This window comes from Melopsittacus undulatus, chromosome 9, assembly GCF_012275295.1.
Source record: "Melopsittacus undulatus isolate bMelUnd1 chromosome 9, bMelUnd1.mat.Z, whole genome shotgun sequence".
NCBI classification, from domain to species: Eukaryota; Metazoa; Chordata; class Aves; order Psittaciformes; family Psittaculidae; genus Melopsittacus; species Melopsittacus undulatus.
Window position 1 is genome coordinate 39,696,614 of NC_047535.1, and position 20,080 is coordinate 39,716,693.

The 20,080-nt window shown below is 44.2% G+C and overlaps 1 protein-coding gene across 4 annotated transcripts in view; it reads left to right on the plus strand.

Moving 5' to 3' along the window:
* Positions 1–20,080, plus strand: part of GRIP2 (glutamate receptor interacting protein 2) — a 101,748-nt gene that overhangs the window by 19,744 nt on the left and 61,924 nt on the right. The window contains exon 1 of one of the 4 annotated variants that reach the window (XM_031042824.2): positions 3,303–4,089. The exons of the other annotated variants lie outside the window; for them this stretch is intronic. Within the exon in view, the coding sequence (XP_030898684.2) occupies positions 4,050–4,089 (40 nt within the window). The 5' untranslated portion in view covers positions 3,303–4,049. Of the gene's footprint in view, positions 1–3,302; positions 4,090–20,080 lie in introns of those variants that run through there. 4 annotated transcript variants of the gene reach the window in all.

The following is a 20,080-nucleotide window of genomic DNA, read 5'->3' on the forward strand; positions in this document are numbered from 1 at the left end:
CAGAAAGAGGGGTCTCCAGCGGCAGGCTAGCCTGGTGGGCTAACATCTATTTTTTAATGGAAGAAATAGGATGGGGAGAAGGAGATGGTGATGTAAAATGTTAATTTAAGGTTTAAATTTAAAAGGAAACATCTGCGTCAGTCCCTTCTGCACCTTCCTAGCCCACAATAATTTCTGTTGCTATTAATATGACTTTATGTGCGGTTAGAACCTTGGTGTTTCTCTTTGCACTCTAAGTGTGGTTGGATGTTTTTCCTCACCATTTTCCTGTGGCTGACTGTTCATTACATTCATTCAGCTGCCTTCAGAGAGTCTCCTGAGACTTCCTAATGTGGAGTGATGTAAGATCTCCATGTTCTCCCAGGCTCAGAGCGTGTTCAGCATAAATGGTCCATTGCTGGAGTGTTTCACAGTCCTGTGGCTTCTGACAAGGATGCTTTTGGATGTGGTTAAATAAGTAATGGTTTAAATTGCAGGAACAAAAACCTGTCAAGCAGTGGACTAAATCATTGATATTCTGAAGAGCCTCTGATCTTCCCTCTGTTGTCCTCCCTGTCTTGTTTGCATTAAAGTGTATCCTGTAAATGTCATCCCAACTAATTAAAGCCAGGTAAGGTCTGCAGCTTCGTTCCCACTGTTCTGGGAGGGTTTGTAAGTTGGCTATAGGGAAAGATCTATGAAGTTCAAAAGCAGAACAGTGTACAAGGAAGGATAAACTAAGCACTAGTACACGCGTGCTTGTGTGCTTCTTTTTACTTGTAACAAACAAATTTTGCTTAAAGATCAGCATGATCCTGAGAAGAGTAAATACACTTTTCTCTGGACTGCTGGCCTATTGACTGGTAGCACCTCTTTAGCTGAGTGGGTGAGAGCCAAGAGCTTTCATGATGGGTGTTTCCAGTAGGGACAACCCAGAAGCTGTTCTAGCCGTGGACTGTCCTAAGCCCATGCTGCCATTCAGCTCAGTATTTTACAGTGAAGGGGGTCCAAGAAGAAGGGTTCCCTACACTCTCTTTTTCCCTAGGGTGGTAATAGGAGATCAGGACATGCCAAGAAGGCTGGAGTGATTTCTTTTCCTTTTTGCCTATGGAAAGACTTTTAAAACACCCCCTAGCCCCTCATGCCCCCCTTATTTTTCCATTTGGCACAGCTTGTGGGTAAAACCATTCTTAGATGGGACTTGTAGTTAACATTGCCAGAGCATTTTTGGATAGCTGCTAGTTCCAAATAGGCAAGCATTAAGCTTATGTCAAGAGGTACAGAAGGATGTACAGCGCGTTCATGAAAAATCAAAGCTCTACATACTGTTCCTTGAGTTTGTCAAGTTGAGGTTGATGCCACCCACTCTTTTGACACCTGTATATTTTAATGCCATAACATATCTTTTTAGGCTGCCTGACTTCATTGGTGTGTATGGTGTGGACCCTATTCCTTCCCCATTACAAACTGAGGCTGTTCGCTTCAACTGGTTGTAATACAGTGTCACCTGAAACATGAACAAAGTGTTGCATTTATTGCTTTTGGCCAGAAACCATAGAGTAAACATCCTCTCCAGGCTCCTGGTGTGTTGGTCTCTTGCCAGCCAGCTCAATGAATGCCACAAGGAATTCTGGGTTTAAAATGCCAAAATGTCTTCCATTTCTCTACTGGCAGCAGAGGAATGGGGCAGCTCCATCCAGTTCTTACCCACAAAACCAAGCAGCTTCAACTGCATAGTAGACCTGCCCTCTCATACCCTTTCTTAATGCAACAAATGTTCTGGGGAGAATTCTATGGTGGCATAAACAGGAACAATTGGGTTTAGCTTTTCTTTAAAGCATCCTACTGGATACATCCATTTTGTGGCATCCAAAGCAATGGGCTATTCCCAAATTAGCAACTTGTTGTTGTATTTGTGGTTTTTCCTTTAAGATGAGATTTCTCTGCAGCAAAAGCATTAATAGCTATGTGAAAAGATTTCCAATTATAAATTTTGGCTCAATTACTAATTAAGTCTATTGTCAGACTGAACAAGTTCTTAAAAACAAATTATGGACCAAAATATCTCTTTGTAAGTAGGGGTATTTTTTACTTAGTAATTTTATTGCTTTTGTATTAGTTGTCTGTGCATGAAACAGCTGAGTTTGAAGCAAAATAGAGATGTTGCTGCATTTCAATCCAAGCAAGAGCTCTGGTATTAGGACAAATCTCTGTTCTCTGCTTCCACATGGGTCACACAGAGTTAGGGTCCCTAGGTCTGCAAAATTTCCTGCTGGCACATGTGGATGTGTTCAGGCCCTTTTAATTTGTCCTGATTTGTTTCCTAAGGAAACAAGACATCACCTTGCAGCTTCTCCATGAGCTTCCTTCTGAATTTGTAACCTGTTGGCCACTTTCAATCAAATCTAGTAGAAGTTTCAAACATAACTGGGCCCTCATACAGAAGGGGTTTTGTGCCTTGAAACATGCTTGCCTTGCTCTCTCTTTGCTGGTAGAGGGTATAATCATAGAATCCTAGAATGGTTTGTGTTAGAAGGGACCTTAAAGCTCATCCAGCCCCAACCCCTGCCACGTGCAGGGACACCTTCAGCTAGAGCAGGTTGCTCATCCAGCCTGGCCTTGACCACTGCCAGGGATGGGGCACCCATATAATCTAGGTGATACCAGTTCCTGAGGTAATAGAGTGACTATGGAGAAAATTGCCTTCAGGATGTAAGCCATGGGCTGGTTGATACCAACAGTGTTTGTCTTACTGCTTGACCGAAATGGAGACCTGTGTAATGCTGCAGGTGGAATGCAAACCCTGTGCGCACCCCTCACTGTCTCCCGTGCCTGGGAAAGTAGCATTACCTGCATGCTCTGCATCTCCATCACAAGTCATTTTGGTTTTCATTTTAATAGCAAATAAAGCAGAGACTAGTTTATTATTATTACAATTTATTTCTGGTCAAAAAACATATCTGCAGGACCAGCAGTTTTGGGCAAGCCATAGAGCATCGTGTCCTGAAAGGCAAGACTCCCCATGACCAGCATTGCTCCAAAGCCTCCCCTTGCTGCAGTCTGTTGCTCACCCAAATCCTAGCACAGGACCTGCCTGCATTTTGGCAGTGCTGGTTTCTCTGCCCTTCCTAAGAAAGGGTTAACCCGAGCCTTCAGAAAACGCTGTAGGCAGGACATAAGACTGCAGCTTCATACTCCCTTTACTAGCACTGCGTGTGTGTGTTTAGGAGGCAGTGTAATGCTTTGACAGCAGCTTGACATTGCCTTGCAAGGTGCTGGAGGCTCTGCAAGCACTTGCCAAGAGGGGGTGGGGGAAGAGGAAAGTGTGTCAGGCAATACTGCAGTCCCAGCCTCTTCTTGCATTCAACCCCGCTGCTGCTGCAACTTGAGGTTTGCTGCCAGCCAACTTCTGCTGCTGGCTCCGAGCATTGCACAGAGGCAGCGGGACCCTTCCTTTACTCCTCCTTCTTATCCAGGTTGATTGTTTCCCCTGCCTGAAGTCCCCATGAGATCCCCGGAAGGTCTCGGGCAGCGAAGGGCCAGCACATCTCAATGGGATGATGTCCGCTCCTGGCCGGCGGGGTGCGAGGTGGAATACCGCTGGGAATGAAGCGCACGCTCGACATTTGCTGCATCTGCCGGCGAGTCAGGGTTCAGTGGCTGCGTCCCCTTCACCCAGCTGTTCCCTTGAATCAGCGCGCTTCCAACTTTCCCGTTGCCATGCCTGATGGCCAGCCCAGCCGGCAGAACTAGCACGGGATTTTTAGGACCTTATACCCTTCGTTTCCCTATTTCTCTCTCGGACTGGCGGGTCGCACGTTAAACAGCCATGTAAAGACACTTCTTCCTAAAGGATTGCTTCATTTCTGAGTCCTCCTAAGCTGGAGTGCCCAGGACGATTCTTTCCCTGTTTTCCCGAGGAGCGGCGTGTACGCTGCAGCTCCGCTCGGTTGGGGGAGGCAGCCTGAAAGTGAGCCTGAGCTGGCCGGAAAGTGATTCCAGTGCAGGCAGGGAGAGGGCAAGGAGCGGCTGGTGCAATTAACTGAATGATCTGATAGATAACAGCAGACATGCTTTGTGGACTGAAAAAGGATTTGCAGTCAGACTTTGGTGAGTGAGCCTGTCTGTGTTCCCCCCCTTCCTTCTCCAGTAGTTTACTTTTGGGGGTTTATTCTATTCCCTTTAACCACTATCATTAACCATTTCATGTGCTGCACTGAAAGGGGCTTTACAGATCCAAACTGTGACTTATTTGCTTTGATTTATGAAATAGATCTCTGCTCCTCCGGAAAGAATTTCTCCCTGTGACCACTGGAGAGTCCCCTTCAGGGTGCTTCCCTCCTTCCCCTTTCCAGCTGGAAGACTGGCTGATACAGGGGCTGCTCTGAAGGCACCCATGATATTTGGGAGGCTTTAGAGCTGGTTCTGCTTTATCTAAAAGGACCTCCCCCCCAACTCTAAATGTAGTTTTTTAATTGTCAGGATCAGTGTGTATGTAAATGGGCTGGGCATTCAGTGATGGTGAACAGAGGACTGAATGGGGTGGGGGGAAATGTGGGTAAAGGATTCTGCCGAACATGGTGGGATTGCTGCCATCACCCCCACCTCCCCTGTAATCTACTATTACCTTGCCTAATGAATATTTCAGCTCCTGCTAGAAATCTGCCACTTCAGTGAGCTGCTGATCCCTGCTTTAGAAACCTGGGGTGAGAAATTCACTACTGCCATGGGGTATAAAGAGTCCTATTTCATTTCTGCAGGAGGGTGGGTGTGTAGATGAGTGTAGAAGGGCACCTTTATGAAGGGCACAATCACCAAATCCAGACCCTCGTCTTTCCAGGATGGACAGGCTCTGGTACTTCAAATGGGGTGCAGTATTCAGGTAGTTTGTTGTATGCTGTAGCTCTCTGCTTGTTGCAGCTAAATATACTGCATGGAGCTTGCTCTGCTGCAAGCATTTCCCTTCTGAAAGCAAAGACATGGGAGTTGGAATTGCAGAGGTAATTTATGGTTTCTGAATCATTTTACATTGCCTGAAGTGATGTAGTGGAACTGACTTTGTCCTCTCCTTGGCCTTAAGATGTTCTAAAGCATGAACCTAACTGAACTGCTTGCTTGTTACCACGGATGGTGACTAGATGCAACATCCGCTTACTATAGCAGCACAACAAAGAGTGATGGGGCTTATTTTAGGCTGGCTGAGACATGGCGATGAGTTCTGGTAGGCAGAGGGAGTCTGGGTGCGTGATTTAACAGGGCAGGAATGCAGCTGCTCCATGAAAAGATCAAAAGACAACTTGGCAGGAGCTCGCATTGCTCCTGGGGCTGAGCCATAAGCTGGGGCCCTACCTCAGAGTTGGTTGACACTGTGCTGGGGGAGTCTCCTGGATGCCACCAGGATCATTCATCTGGTTTCTCTAACATATCATCTGGTGCTTCACACACGCAGCTCTCAATGACCACGATGTTGCTCCAAGTAGTGGTGTTGTCAGGGTGTTGGGTATTTGAATGAGGAATATTCCTGCTCTCAGCCCCAACCTTTCTTGGAGAACCTTGGGTCAGTATTGTGCATGGCTCTGGCACGTACAAGGGAATGGTGCAGTCACTGAGCTGGTAAAGAAACCTTCATCCTGGTATCAGACCCTTAGAGCTTGTGCTGGTGGGGCTCCTGAGGACCAAGGCCATACTTTCATCACATGGTGCTGTTTTCCTCTGTATCCTGCACATGAGACCATCCTTAGTACCAGCAAAGATAGAGAGAGGGGTGAACAATCATCTTGTTTCATGTCTGCCATCCCTTCTTAGTTAGTTTAATGCACAGTTATAAAGCTTTGAGGGGGGCTGATTACAGTGCATTGGGTTTGACTTTGCTGGTGTGTAAGGGAGATCTCTTTTAGTCACTCAGCTGGGTTCTTAATGTGTTTTTTTTCTCCTGATAACCTGCTTTTTTCATGAGACTCATCTCTTCTGGAAACCACCTGAGATGGAAGCAATAAAGTGAATTGTTATCACTTCACTCTTTTTAGCATTTTAAGCATGATAGGAAAACTAGAAACCACATGGATTATTTCTAAGAGGATCCAAGTGTTTCAGAAGTGCACCACCATCAGGGTTTTGGTGATTGCTCTCCTCCAGCCAGTCTTTGAAGCTTTCTGATGAGATATTTTAATAGTATTGAGCTTTTGCTCTGTCCTTCAGAACAGAAGGACCAGAAAATGCAGACTAGCAGTGATGCTTTGGGGAAGGTGATGGAATCATTTGCTTTCTGATTAGAGTAAGCTTGTGTGTATCACAATGGTACCAGTGTGTTTCCAAAAGAGACCTTTCATCCTGCAACAGAAGACTTCCCTAAAGTGCTTTATGGCCTTTCTGAAGTCCAGGAAGATTCTTTATGTATTGCTGTAGCAAACTTCATGTTCAGTCAGTCCTTACTGCAGAATCACTGCAGGAGTGGGCAGAACGACAGAGCACATGGGACCTCCTTCATGCTGCTTCAGGTGACCAGCTGAGGGTCCCATCACATACCAGCCTGAGTTAAATGGTTGATTGACTACAGCGGAGACAGCTTCAGAAAACCCTTTGTATTTCAGGTATATGCATTTAGGTGACTTCATTCTTCTTTATTTTTTAACATATGGTTTGCATAGAAAACAAAGGAAAACTAAAGAGAGATGAGGACATTTGGTGCTTTTCTGTTCAGGTTTGTTGATTTTTTCCTAGCAAAGCTGTACCCTTTATTTGCAGGGTGGGAATGGCCAGGAAAAGAGACTTATTAATAGATCTTTGCCCCTTCCTGGTTTTCAGGGAATCAGCTCCCCTGTTTTGTGCTGTTCTCTGCTACAGCCCTGGACCTTCCCCACTTGTCAAATAGACAGGAGAAATGGAGAAAAAAAATGTCTGAAAGGGATGGAAAATAGGAGTTAGAATTAGACAGGAGGAAATCTTCATAGATAAATCTCCTAGGAAGAAAGATTTTATCTTTCTTATTGAAGAATTTATCACAATAGTGCTCTTTAATATAACTCCTGCTCATCAAGCTGCTTGCATCACTTGTCAGCTTTGCCTCAGATACAGCAAAATGAAAGATTAAAAGAAAAAGAAACTGGGGTGTGCGTATCAAGACAGACATCCCTGGGTCTGGAGCTGAATCACAGTGATCTTCATTTCCTTAAGCCAAAACTGAGCAGAGAGTTTGTCTGGGCCTGAGCTAGCATTGGCCATAGTTTTGTTACTGTCTGCCCACCTTGCGTTTGAATATATCCATGCTGCAAACACCATGTCAGCTCAGATTCATTCACTAGACTTAAGGAAAAGCTTTCTGCATCTGCATTTTTTATGCCATCGCTTCCTGTCCTAGCACAGATGATAGATGACTTCTTCCCTCAGTGCATCACTCTTCTGGATGTCTGACGACAGCAGTAACACTTTGTTTCCTCATTTCTTCCCCCAGTCCCAGAAGTTGGGATCTTCCAGATGTCTGACCAGGCTGCACTGATTCAATTTGAATGAGCTTCAGCTGTATCACATCCTGCTTAAACTGTGGTACCCAGACATGGGCACTGCATTCAAGCTGAGGCTTTTATCAATGTTGTGTAAAACAAAAGGATGATTTCACAGCTCTTGCAGACTATAACCACCTTTGTATGTAAAAGGGTGTTAGTTTCTCTTGCAGATGACATGGCATTGTGGAATTACATTTGATTTACAGTTCACGGTATGTGAAGAGTCCTTCTTCAGCTGTCACTTAGTTTTTTCCCCATCCTTTATTCATTTGATTGCTCCTGCCCAGGTCTGGTAGCTTGTATGCACCTCTACTGAATTGTGTATTTGGTTTTGCAACATATCTGAATCATTCTGGATTCAAAATTCACTTCTCAGCCTGTTTCCAGCCCCTTGTAGCTGGTGGCTGTCAGCAAACGTAATAGGAACAATCTCTCTGCAAGCATCCGGGTCATTTGATGAAAACCTGGAGGCTTACCAGGCTGGGGATGGGCCCACACAGCACTTGGATTAATACATCCGTCCCTTCTGATTGTGAACAACTGATGAGTTTTCTCAGTGTGTGGTTTTCCAATCAGTTTTGCAAACACTTTGTAATCATCTATCTCCTGCTTCCCAAACATGCTTGTAAAAATAGCACGTGAAAGGGTGACAGAAGCGTTTCTAAAATTGAGATATAGCAACTTGCATTTTCTGTCTATCCACAAATGTTGCTCTGTCATAGGAATTGAGTGGGCATGACTTATTTGTGGGAGATCTAGGTTTGCTTTCAGTCATCCTGGTCTTCTTTTCACAGCTTCCACACAGAGATGGCCAATTCCAGGAACTGAAAGAGAAGGTGATGAATTTATCATACTCTTGCCTTTACTCTGGTTTGGTTTGCCTCAGGTTGAACATTGCAGTTTGCTCTCCTATGGTGCTGTGACTTCTTACCTATCTTTCATAAGGTCTTAGGGATACCTGCTGATGGCTTCAGGACTTTGGTGGCCAGGTCTCTCAAGTTTTGTTGACTAATATCAAGTACAAAGGAGTTCTTGGTCCTTTGTAGAGATGACCCATTCCACTAAAATTCCTTTTCATAGAAGGAAAAAGACTCAAGTAATTTCCTACTACATCTCATGGCCTACAGGAATGAATTATCTTTTTATTCAATTTTGCCCTCCTTTGTGGAGGTTACTGAGATTTTTCTCTTAAAGGTTGTGCTCATGCATGTCTCATTAGTGCACATTTGTTAGTAGGAGGCTGTTCTTTGATGCAAATCAGGTAGGTTTAATAAGAATGTCAGTCTGTAGTTATCAGATGAACAACTGCTCTTTAGGTCTTCTCTCCAGCACTGTTGGAGTTCATTTTCCAGCCCAGGCACTAGCCTCCCTGCCAACCTTCTTAAGACAACCTCATTGCTACTGGAAGAGGTGTGCGCTGAGTGACCCATAGCAGGAGACTGAATTTCCTGGGGTGTGTTAAGGCTTGCTTTTGGCTTTATCTCCGGGTTTGTTATTCTTTATAATGTTCTGTTTTGTTAATCTCTATAAGCCAAGGATAACCTTTCTGCCAAGGTGTTTGCGTATGTTAGGGCATGTAGGATTTAATTTATTTGGAAATGGACTGTTAGAATTGATATTTGTACATGGATGCCAAAGTTTATTGCTTGTGATATTATCTTCTTAACTCAAGGACATAAATCCTACGCAGAAGGTCAGAATATGGAATGTGCAGCTTGGAGGGCAGGGTGCCTGTGCTTTTGTGTTTAGGCATGTGTAGGTGTTTCAAACAAAAGAAGCAATTAAAGCTAACAGGTAATAATAATCAGAAAGAGGTATTGGCACAGAACTGCAGGAGAGAAAGTAGAGCAAAAATAAATATTTAGCAACATCCATCAATTGACTATTAAACACTACCAGGCATAAGAACATTTAAAGCTCTTTTCAGCTGTCAGTTCAGCTACTGCCTAATTTTTAGCATGTGAGTAATCCCATCAGGGTAGGCACGGTCTTAAGCCTTGATAGGACCCCCAGGTCATTGTATGGCTGTCTATCCAAGGTGGCAGAATGCTGTTTCAAGGCAAGCGTGCTTACGTGGGAGTTAAGGAATCCTGGGTTGGTGACAGCCTGACTGCCAGGCTGCTTCTGACTTGGGTTTTTTTAAGTATTCTTATTATTCTGTTCATAGCAAAAAAGCATCAGCCAAGCTTGATGTTCTCAGCTGCCAGATTTATGAATCTGTGCGCTTACAAATCAGTCTGGCAACTCGAGACGTGCAAAATCACAGGGGATGAAGAAATTTCTCTCCTTCCATTCCCAACAATCGCAATCCCCGAGTTTATTTCAATGGAAGTGTTTTTTCTTGTTCCCTTTGACCATGTGTTTTTGTTCAAGGATCTGATAATTACACGCTTGGAGGCGATGGCTTTTCAAAAGCATCTTTCCCAGCAATTTTCAACTGGAGATGTGGGTAAAAATATCTCGCCAGTTTTTTCCTCCAAAGTGTTTTCACTAATGTGCAATTATGAGCTCTGCCTTCATTCAATTCGTCCTGGAAGTATTTGCTTCACAGGGAAATTCATTTCCTAGCTGCTGTAGATGCCAGCATAGTTGGCAGCTGCAGGTGGGGAGGAGGGAAAAAGAAAGGGCCCAGAAATGAAGATTGCTGTGAAATAAATTGGTCCCAACACCTGGAAACCATGAAAGGATGGAATATCATACTCTCCTGTTAAATCATTGTTAAACTGCTTTGCATGTCAGTCCCAAAATGGCCTTGTAAATTATTTAGTATAGCTGAGATATGAAGAGATGATCTCGCTTAATCATGCCTCACAGCTGATCTGTTTCTTACTGTGCAGGTTCATGAAATCATGTTAGAGAGGTGGAAAGAGTTGTGGTTTTCTTCCCAGCAGTACTCTGGCTTCCAGTCTCAATGTATAATTAATACTTGTGTGGTATATCTTAATGAAGCTGTAAGTTACTCAGGTTTGGGGGGAGCAGTGTTGGCAAGAAGGGCTGTGGAGCAGTTACAAAGAGAATAAATACGCTTTTGTCCTGGGAGGCAGGAACTTGTGCTGGTGAGAACAAGATGAGACTCCCTGCTGCCCTGGCGTATGGATGAAAATGGGATTTGCTGCATCCTTCTGCTTCATTGCATCCTTCTCTTTCCCAAAGGAGGGAGGTGGATCCCTGATGGGGTGTCTGCTGCTGGTCTGGATGTTGTATGCCAAGTTATTTACAGGTATTAAGCTAACTGATTTGCTTGATATCCCAAATGAATCTTCCCTTCCAGCTTCTGCTCCATCCTTTGAGCCCTCTGGGTGCCCAGGAGCACACAGGTCCAGCACACCCAGCCCCAGCCCTGCAGGACCTCTCACTGGCACAGCTCCAGTCAGCTGCTTGCCCCAGCCAAATAGCCGAGCTAATTCATGGATCTGCTTCCCTGTCTTTGAGCAACCATGTGCATGACTGTACAAATGATGAAGGTCTGGGTCAAATATCTAACAGGTCCTTACTATTGCACCACCAGCCTCAGTGGAGTTGTCCCAGCAATGAACCTGCTTCTCTATGAGGTCTCAGTGGAGATCCCCTCCTTTCTGTTGTCAGCATAATAGCTGATCATATATGTTCCTTATTGTAATGAATGGTTCAGCCTGAAATGTGGGGGACATGGCCTGCTTCTGCCCTGGTGATTTATAGAGGGTAATTTCTTTGTGGAATGCAGCGCTGTTTGTGTAGGGTTAAACTTTTGGCATAAGAGGAATGCACATGTTTTGCTAAAGGTTCTTTTTTTTTTCCTTTTCAATAATGTAATGCACTTCCCATATAACCTACTGTGTAAACAGATCATGTTCCTTCCTGACTTGAAACGTTGTGCTCTGTTGCTCATGCTGCAAGAGTGCCTGGAACCTGCAGCCCAACAGCCCCAGGCACTGGGGGGGACAACACATGATGTCTCCAGGCAGATCCTCTGCAGTTTCATTCTCAGCTAACTCCTCTGCAGTATACAATGAAGCCATTGAGTGTGTGTGTATGTGAGGAAATCAGTGGGAAGATGCTCAGGTACATATAGATCTGGATCTGTTGGAGTACTGGCGAATGTCACCCAGCTCCACAGACAGTGCATAGAGTTGCTGTGATTTGTAAAGCAGAAAAAGAGGCACAAGACAACAGAGAAATTTGTTATTAATAATAATAACTTAGAATCACAGTAGCTCCCCTTTCCCCTTGTGTTTCAGTTACCCCCTATCTTCCCACTCAAGTGAGTTCCCCCCATTGCTTAAAGGGGGAATAAGCATTCACCTTGCAGGAACCGGGAAATAAAATGTTTTGGAGGCTGCAGTGGAAGCAAGCAAGCAGAACTCCTTTCTCTCCTTTCTCAAAGTCCCTTTATCATTCAGCAGCTGACTTGAGCAGTACTATGGGCTGTAATAGGCAATTAGCTCCTAGCAGATTTATGTGACACTGCGTTTTATAAGCAAACAATGATGTGTGTTTAATCATGAAATGGAGCTGCTGTATCTAACATTCATGGAGCCGCTCCCTTCCCTCCCATCTCCCTGTGCACACACTCAGCTCTCTTGCACCAGTATAAACCCGTAGACATTCGTACGGGTGAAAATGTATTACTTGGCAACTGCCTTTGGTTCTGGCAGGCAGTGGCAAGAGGTGAGAACTTGGCAGTATCTGCTCTTGGAGGCACCCAGACTCCCAGCTAGAGGTTAGCATGGTGGGAGTGGGAGATGCCTCATGCAAGGGAATATTTCCCCCTAACCCCGAGGACCTTGGTGTGGTGAAGGGCTGGGCAGGAGCCTGCACAGCACCTTGCTGAGTCCGTGCATCCAGCGATTGCAGCATTCCCCAGACTTCTGGAGGTTTGGGAAGTAGTCAGTTTTAGTTTTCCTAGTTAATTTTAGGTATACCTGCGTATGCTGCTCTTCCACACCTCTATTATACACTCCACAGAACCTGCTGGTTTTAATTTTTATTAGCACAGTGCCTTGTTGAATCGAAATGAAGTGGGTATTGAGAAGCATAATGTGAAGCATTGTGCTTAATGGTCTGTGGTCCTGAATGAAGAAGGGCTATTGAATGAATCTCCTCTCTTCCCAAGACTCTGCAGTCTTTAGCAACACCTGAGGTTTCCCCGAGTTCATTGCTCCTTCCTATCCTCTCTAAGCTGTGAAACTCTCAGCTGCATCTTTTCAGGTGTGTGTTGCATCTTTTCGGGACAGATGCCCTTATTCAGCCCTTCCCTTCTTCAAAAGGGGAACAAGTATTCCCTTAGAATAATGCAAAATTGACTTTTCCTAGTCCTGGCCATGAGCCTTCCATGAACCAGTCCCTCTGGCTCTTTGTGGTGCTCAGGAGAGCTCAAGCTCTCACTCATCAAATTGTAAGTGCTGTTGTAACCAATGTCCCTGTTCCCCAGCCTGTTGCTTCTGTGGCTGGCACCCTGCTCCCAGCTAATCCTTTGGCTGGGATGATTTTGGATTTCAAACATATGAAAAAGTCTAAAGGGAAGATTAACCCACAGAATGGTGGGGCTTGAACTCTGTACAGAGCAGGGTTTACATTGAAAATCCCAAGATGTTTGCTCATTGGTACCCACAAGATGGAGCATCTCTTGTGAGCCTTTCAGAGGGTAGCAGAGCCCAGCTTGCAGCAATTTGTTCTGATTTTTCCCAGGAGTTTCCGTGCCTTTTGGAAGCTCTTGTGCTGGGTGTGCATCATCCATACAATGTGAAGCAACTGGAAGCCTGTACAATGGTTTGCATGAAGGCAGCTACATTGGGCAGCTGGAGTGCATTAATAGACCAGTGGTCTGCTGGAGTGGGGTCTTACCCATCTTTCATATTAACAGATGTTTGCTTTCATTGCAGTGGTGCTGTGCTGATCTTTAGGCATCAGCCCCTTTGGAGGATGGCATGTCAGCAGAGCACGCAGCCAAGGCAAGGCTTGATTGGAAGCAAGAAGTAGGGCAAAGCCAGGAGCAGGGCTTGTTGGAAGCAAGATTTAATGGGCAATTCAGGCAAGTTTTTAACAGCTGGTTTGATGGGGTCAGACTGCACCAGTTCCAACATCAAATAACTTTGAGCTTTGAAACTTTCTTATTTCATCTTGTTGTCCTGCTAAATCTGATATTTCCTGGCTCTTTGATTCCTCTTCTTCTCCCTCCCTCCTTTCACTTTAAGTAAGGTTCTTGCTTAAACTTTCTTTAGTTTTTTAACTATAAACTTATTCCATCTCTTACACAGCTCTTGTGAATCCTCCTGACACAGCCAAGAATAAAAGCAGCCCAGCCACGTACACGGGCCATTGCATAATAGATGGTTTGTGTGTCAGTCTAAAATCTACATCTGTTTAGATCAGTCATGAAGTGGGAACATCTGTAGGTATTCATAGAGTATGGATTTTACCACATGAATGAATAATCCAACTCCCACCATTTGGTATTTACTTTTCTTGAGACATTGCTACTTAGCTGAACACTGAGCGGAGAATCACATTTATGGGAATTAAGTCTTAGTAAGATTTAGTGGAGCTTCGTGGATAAGCTGGAAACAAGTCTAAATGGAGTGCCGGAAATCTTTCTTCTAAAATAGTTAATGCTGTCTGGAACTTCTTCCTTATTTCTTAACTCCCACTGGTTTTAAAGCACTTTGCATCAGAATGCAGCGCAGATCCAGGATAAAGCACCCGATTTGCAACCTACTGCATTGAATGTATTCTCATGCGATGCTATTTTCCAGCAGTCTTTGCAGTCCTCCTTAAAGGGCTTCAACCTTGTAGGCTGCATTGAGGACTGGGGACTCCAGCTGGGGTATTGCCCCATTGCAACATCCCATGGGAGGTACCTTGGTGCACTGGCCCATGGGATGATGGAAAAAGCTGTTGGAAATACAGTCCCCTCCTTGCTTCAAAGCAAGCTGGGGCCTTTCTGTGTCTGCTTTCTGCTGGATCAGGCTGGTTTATTCTCTCTGTGCAATGAATGAAGCCTCCAAGCCTTGTACGTGTCCAGCTGCAGGCTACAGTTAACCAGGGTTGTCCTGGATACCTCTGGTTTTCCACAGGTCCTTTTGAAGCCATAGTCTAGTTGAGATGATCAGATCAGTGCAGTAGCAAATGAAGTCGTGGACAACTCTTATATCTGTTTTTCATAGTTTGATGTTTTTATGCTGGTGGCATCCTTTAGGTTTTGTATAAATCTGTTTCCTTGCTTCACCTCTCGATCCCTGGCTCTTGCTTTTATTAAATGTAACTGCGCTGAAGAACACCTCTTCTGTTGCCTGACTTGCCTGGGGTCTTTTTTTGTTTTGTTGGTTTTGTTTTCTTGTGGTTTGCATGGATTTTCTTATTGCTGCTGGCATGGAGATTGATTCACACCTCACAGGAACCTGCATAAATCTCAGCCACCTCTCGGACCGGCACAGCAAATGTCCGGGATTTGATTCCACATTTCATTTTCTGTGCCTTTTTCCTGAGCGAGTTCAGGCTTATAATTGGGAGCAGAGAGAGGGTGCTAGCCTGGACAAGTGGCAGGGTGACCTTTCTTGCAGCAGCTGTGCTGGACTCTCTTTGCCCACCATCTTGCTAATGCAGGGGTTGCCTATGCAGACTGATGTTGCTCAGCAGGGAAACAAGATGTGATTCGATGTAAGAAGAGGTTTTTCCTGACTTCTCATCCAAGGACTTGTATTTTCTAAGATTGGATTAGCACTCTTAGTTGCTCTCCACATTGCATGCTGTAAGTTTAGCACAGATGCTCAAGCTTTATGTACGCTCTTGGGAGCACGTAATTTACTTGTGTAATGTAGGCTCTCATAGAAGTGCTGTGGGAGTAAACCAGAAAGAAAAGTATTGTAAGTGCAGTGAGTCCCTCTTCAAAATGAATTACCAGGTGGAACGTTGGCACAGCATCTTGTTGCCATCTCATCTTTCCTCTCTGCTGAATCCAATGGGTTTTCCTCTGCCCTATCTGCTGCCTGCCACAAGAGATTTGCTCCTGGCAATTTCCCTGCTGAATGGGGAGAAGCCCCCTGTAACACATCATCGAAGAGGTTAATCTGTCTCATTTGGTGTAAAGAGAGGACATGCACATGTTCCAGCATCCTTCCTAAATTCTGGCCCTCTAGTTCTCCATGAAAGCGTTATATGCTATCCTGCCATGCTCCTGCACCAGATCAGATTGCCCTCTCCCCTTCAGTACAGCACTATCTTGTGCTGCTTAAACACTTTCCCTCCCATGGAAGTTAACATCCTCTTGATTTGACAGCTCTTTTATAAGATCTTGGAAGATGGAAGACAACGGGTACCATTTTTAAAGCAAAGATAAATCATAGGGACCAAAAGGGAGCTTGTAAAAGGGAAAAGAAGTCAAAGAATTCACTATCACTGCAGCAAATTGATCTCCATTTTAAAGGGTGAAAGTGCTGACTTCTGCCTGTTCTGTTGTCCCCACGCCTATTGATTTGTGCTGGGTATTCACACCCAGGCTATCCATGAGGGCGCTCAGTTCTTGGTACTCCTGTCTCAATTACCTCCTCCCTGGACCTCTGTGAGTCCAAGCCCAAGACAGAAAACAACACAAACCCAAGGCAAAATAGTTTGTAATACGGACATCGATAAATCTTGTTTTGCTTTAACTATTGATAGGTCAAAAATATAAGCTTTTGCCTGCTTCAGTGTACCTTTTGACAAACCTCCTTGGCTGGAAGGCAGTTTAGTGCCAAACCCTGTGCAGAGAAAGCAGTTATGGTTGTTTTCATTAAAACAAAGCTCATTTTTGTTCATTTTTCACTAATTTCAGGGGTTCTAAGTGAGCAGGTTAATAGTGGCTGCTGGGTTTAGGTGGCACCAGTGATTTGAGTGCTAAAATCTAATAGACTGATAGTATTTCATTTGATGGAAAAGCCACAATAGAGCTGCCTTTCTTATTTGATCTCATTCCACAGCCACTTAGCACAGCACTTGGTGCTTGAAAGAAGGGAAGCCCCAGGGTTTGGATTCAGCAGGCTGCGTTCCTTATCCACCTCCATAGTCAAGAAAAAGGTTGGAAGCATATGTGAAGTTAATAGCGGGGATTCCCTTGCCAGCTAGGATTTACTGCTGCCTGCTGCATGGATTAATGAAGAAGAGAGGCATTCTTCCCTGGGAATGGTGTTAGACTTTGTCGGTCATTTCTTACCATATTCCAATTGCTCACTTGGATAACTTTCAGGAATGATCAGTCTGAAAATGTATCTTGTTCCACTTGGATTTTTACTCTTGAAAGATGCTTTCTTCAAATAATGCAGTATGTCAGCAGTACTTCGTCTTTCCAGCTTACTGTTGGACTCTCCCCCTTACAGTCTATGCTGCTTAATAAGAGAAATTGCCAGATTAACTGGAAAATGTAACTTTAATAACATCATTTCAGGCACTCGAATCATTGAGAAACAATCATCTCATTGAGTTGGTTTCTACGCTATTCTTGTCCCTCATGCACAAACTTACCACATATAATGCATGTGTGTGTGTGCAAAGGTGACCTGCAAGGGGGGTGCGAAGCTGCATGGTTGATCCTGCCACCAGGTTCTTCATAAATATAAAGCGATGAAGCTGTCTGAAAATGCTTGGGCAGATGGGAGAGGTTGCAGGAAGGGAATTGTCTCTCATTTTCTCTCTTTATCTTTGTTTTTTAACATTATAAATTCAAACCTTGCTTAAGAAAAGCACTGCCAAGGGCTTGCTGAGTGAAAAGGGACCTTTTTGGTATGGACTTTGTTTTGGAGAATGCTTTAGGAAGAGGTAAATAAAAGCAAAGGTGTTTGGGAGAAGCTATTTGTGCTGAAGACACAGCCTATGTTATGCTTCAAGAAACTCTTATTAAACCTTACTTAATGTACAAAAGCATATCCTCACTAGAAAGGGGAAAGAGTTGTCCCTGATATTTTTAAATTAAAGGAAGAAATCACAGCCTGCTTCAGAAGAATAACATGAGCTCCTCTGTGAGCAGAAGAGCAAAAGAGCATTTATCTCCAACAGTTTTGCATCCCATATCCCTTGTTCTCTTCCCTACCATGCAGAAGAAAATGAGCTGTGAAGTTGGTCTAGAGCTGGTTTGCACAGCAGCTATTCGTTTTGCTGGGAGCAATAATATGGGTCTTTTCTAGTAAAAACACAATCTTAATGGAACTTAGAGGACTATAATCCTCTTTCAGGCTGCTCTCTTTCTCTCCAGGTTGATGGGTATTGGCCACTGGGTTCCAGAGGAGCAAGAGGACAGTAGATGGATACACAGAGAGCTTGGGAAGTGAATTTCCACAGAAAACCAAGCCAAAAAAAAAAAAAAAGAACTATTCTTTAATACAAAATTCTGGTCACTTTTTCAATTAGTTTTTTCTTCCATCTCTCAGTACAGCTCGAATGGAAATGAACTGCTGCCAGGTCCTCTATTGCACACTCCTTCAGATGCGCTGATTAGATAAATAAAGTTACTCTGCACTGGCTTCCAAGGCAATAATGGGTGACAAAGCACTGGAGAATGTCTCTAGTATATAAAAGACATGGCTGCAATGGCAGGTTGACTGTGGAGTCTTAAATTGTGTCTTTCTTATTTCTTCCCCTTTTATGTCTTGTTTTTGATGGAACACCATGTATATAAGGAAAGCATGAGGAGTACCAGATTTTGGCATTGAGCTGTGTCCAGCATTCATTCTTATCAGATGGGACTTGGATCAGCCCTTGGGAGGTGTTTAATATCCTGTGAAAGTTGATGTGAGTTGTATCTTTCCAAAGCCTGGCTCCTGGCTCTGCAGAGCTGACTTAAATGGGCTTTGTGTGCACAGACAGGAACAGAAAATAGAACATCATCTGCTTGTTTAGTAAATGCTGAGACTCTTTTCACTGCTCCATGGGAAGCAGGAATCATCTTCCATCCCTGTTGTGTACCTGCTGAGGGTTTGCCAAGGGGGGAGAAATGCGCTCTGATATCCCTTGGAAGCTGACCTGCTCATAAACAGGGGCATGTTCTGCCTCATATCTTGGTCTCATGAAAGCCACTGCTATGCAAATAACTATCTACATCATTTCAGTTGAAAATGGTTGCTTAAAACAAATTGTTCCTTTAAAAGTAATTTTGGTTTCTTATTAAAAAGAAAAAAAAGAAGAACAAAGCATGGAGTTTTCTGTTGAACAATGGGCTATTGTATCTTTTATAGATCTGTTTCCTGTGAATAAAGCAGCAGGTGGTTATGAAATTACACATGCCTTAAAAGGGTTGGTAGATAAATGAATACAGGCTTTAGAAGAAAAGAAGGGGGGGACATGAGGGCATGGGGGGATGAATTCCATTCTGTGTGTACCAGAGAGAGGAAATTAAGAAGTACAACTTCCTCTTGGAATAACTTCAAAGTCTGGACAAGTTCTCCCTGACCAGGAGCAAACACTGCACAAATGAATGGAGGAGGTGCCGCAAAACCCAGGTTGGATGGGGCTTGGAGCAAGCTGCTCTAGTGGAAGGTGTCCCTGCCCATGGGAGGGGGCTGGAACTGGATGAGCTTTAAGGTCCCTTCCAGGCCAAGCCTCTCTATGATGCTATGATTTGTCTTCAGTGTAACTCATGAATATGTGCTGTGAAAAGTGTTTGTTGCCAGTGAAGGGAAAAAATAAGAGGGTTCTCTTCCAACAGGCAGCCTCTACCATTTGTACCACTAATTTGCTGCTACATGTATGTATAAAATTAGGCAGGGGCTGCTCCCAAAATAACTTGGTCTGTTCCAGGCTAAGCTCACTTTTTAAGGGGAAAAAATTAGGGAATCTGCCTGGTGCAAAGGAAGGGAGAAGGATGTCAAAGCCCTGCTAGGGTCTGAGTGTCTACCATGGGAGAGGTGCATTGAAGGTGTACCCTGTGCTGATGGAGATGGGGAGATCTGTGACAGGCATTGGGTTTTTCACTGGCATACTTCCAAACAGCCTGTGCCATCTCCTGGAGATTAAAAAGCCATGAAACATTGGGCCTTTTAAAGGCTGGGGGGCTTTTTTGGGATGAAATGAGCAAAACGGTGTCACGAGAATGAAACTGCTGCAGAATCCTATGGCAAAAAGTGACATTTTTTCCCTTGTTTTTAAGCACTTGCCAGGAGCATAGGCTGTCTTGTGTATCAGTTGCTGTATGGTTGGGCTATTTTTATGTAGGGTGGGATCATGCTCTAGCTCAGCTTTTACAGTGTTCTAGGAAAAGCAGCCTGAAGATCACTGCCAGATGTTTTTCATCCCTTTGTTTGGGTTCTGTTTATTTACTTTCGTTAACTTTTCTTGTAGAGAGCTGCAATGATGCGTTTCTGGAGATGGGGAAAGGGCTGAACATCTGTATTTGGCTTGATGAACTCTTACAAGAGTTTTCCAAGGGCCTAAGGAGCTTTGGATTTAGTTGAACAGAAGGAAATTCAAGCCATTTGCTAAGGAAAGTGCAAACAGTTTCTTGCCTGAAGCTGAGACATGGTAGGAGCTTTCAGACCATGGTGGACTCCATAATTAAGTAGTTTCAATAAGTCATGGAGTCAGTAACAGTATTCAAAATGGGCTTTTAGCTCTCCTGTCCTCTTCAGATCTACTTGTCTCTTGCATTAAAGCCTGAA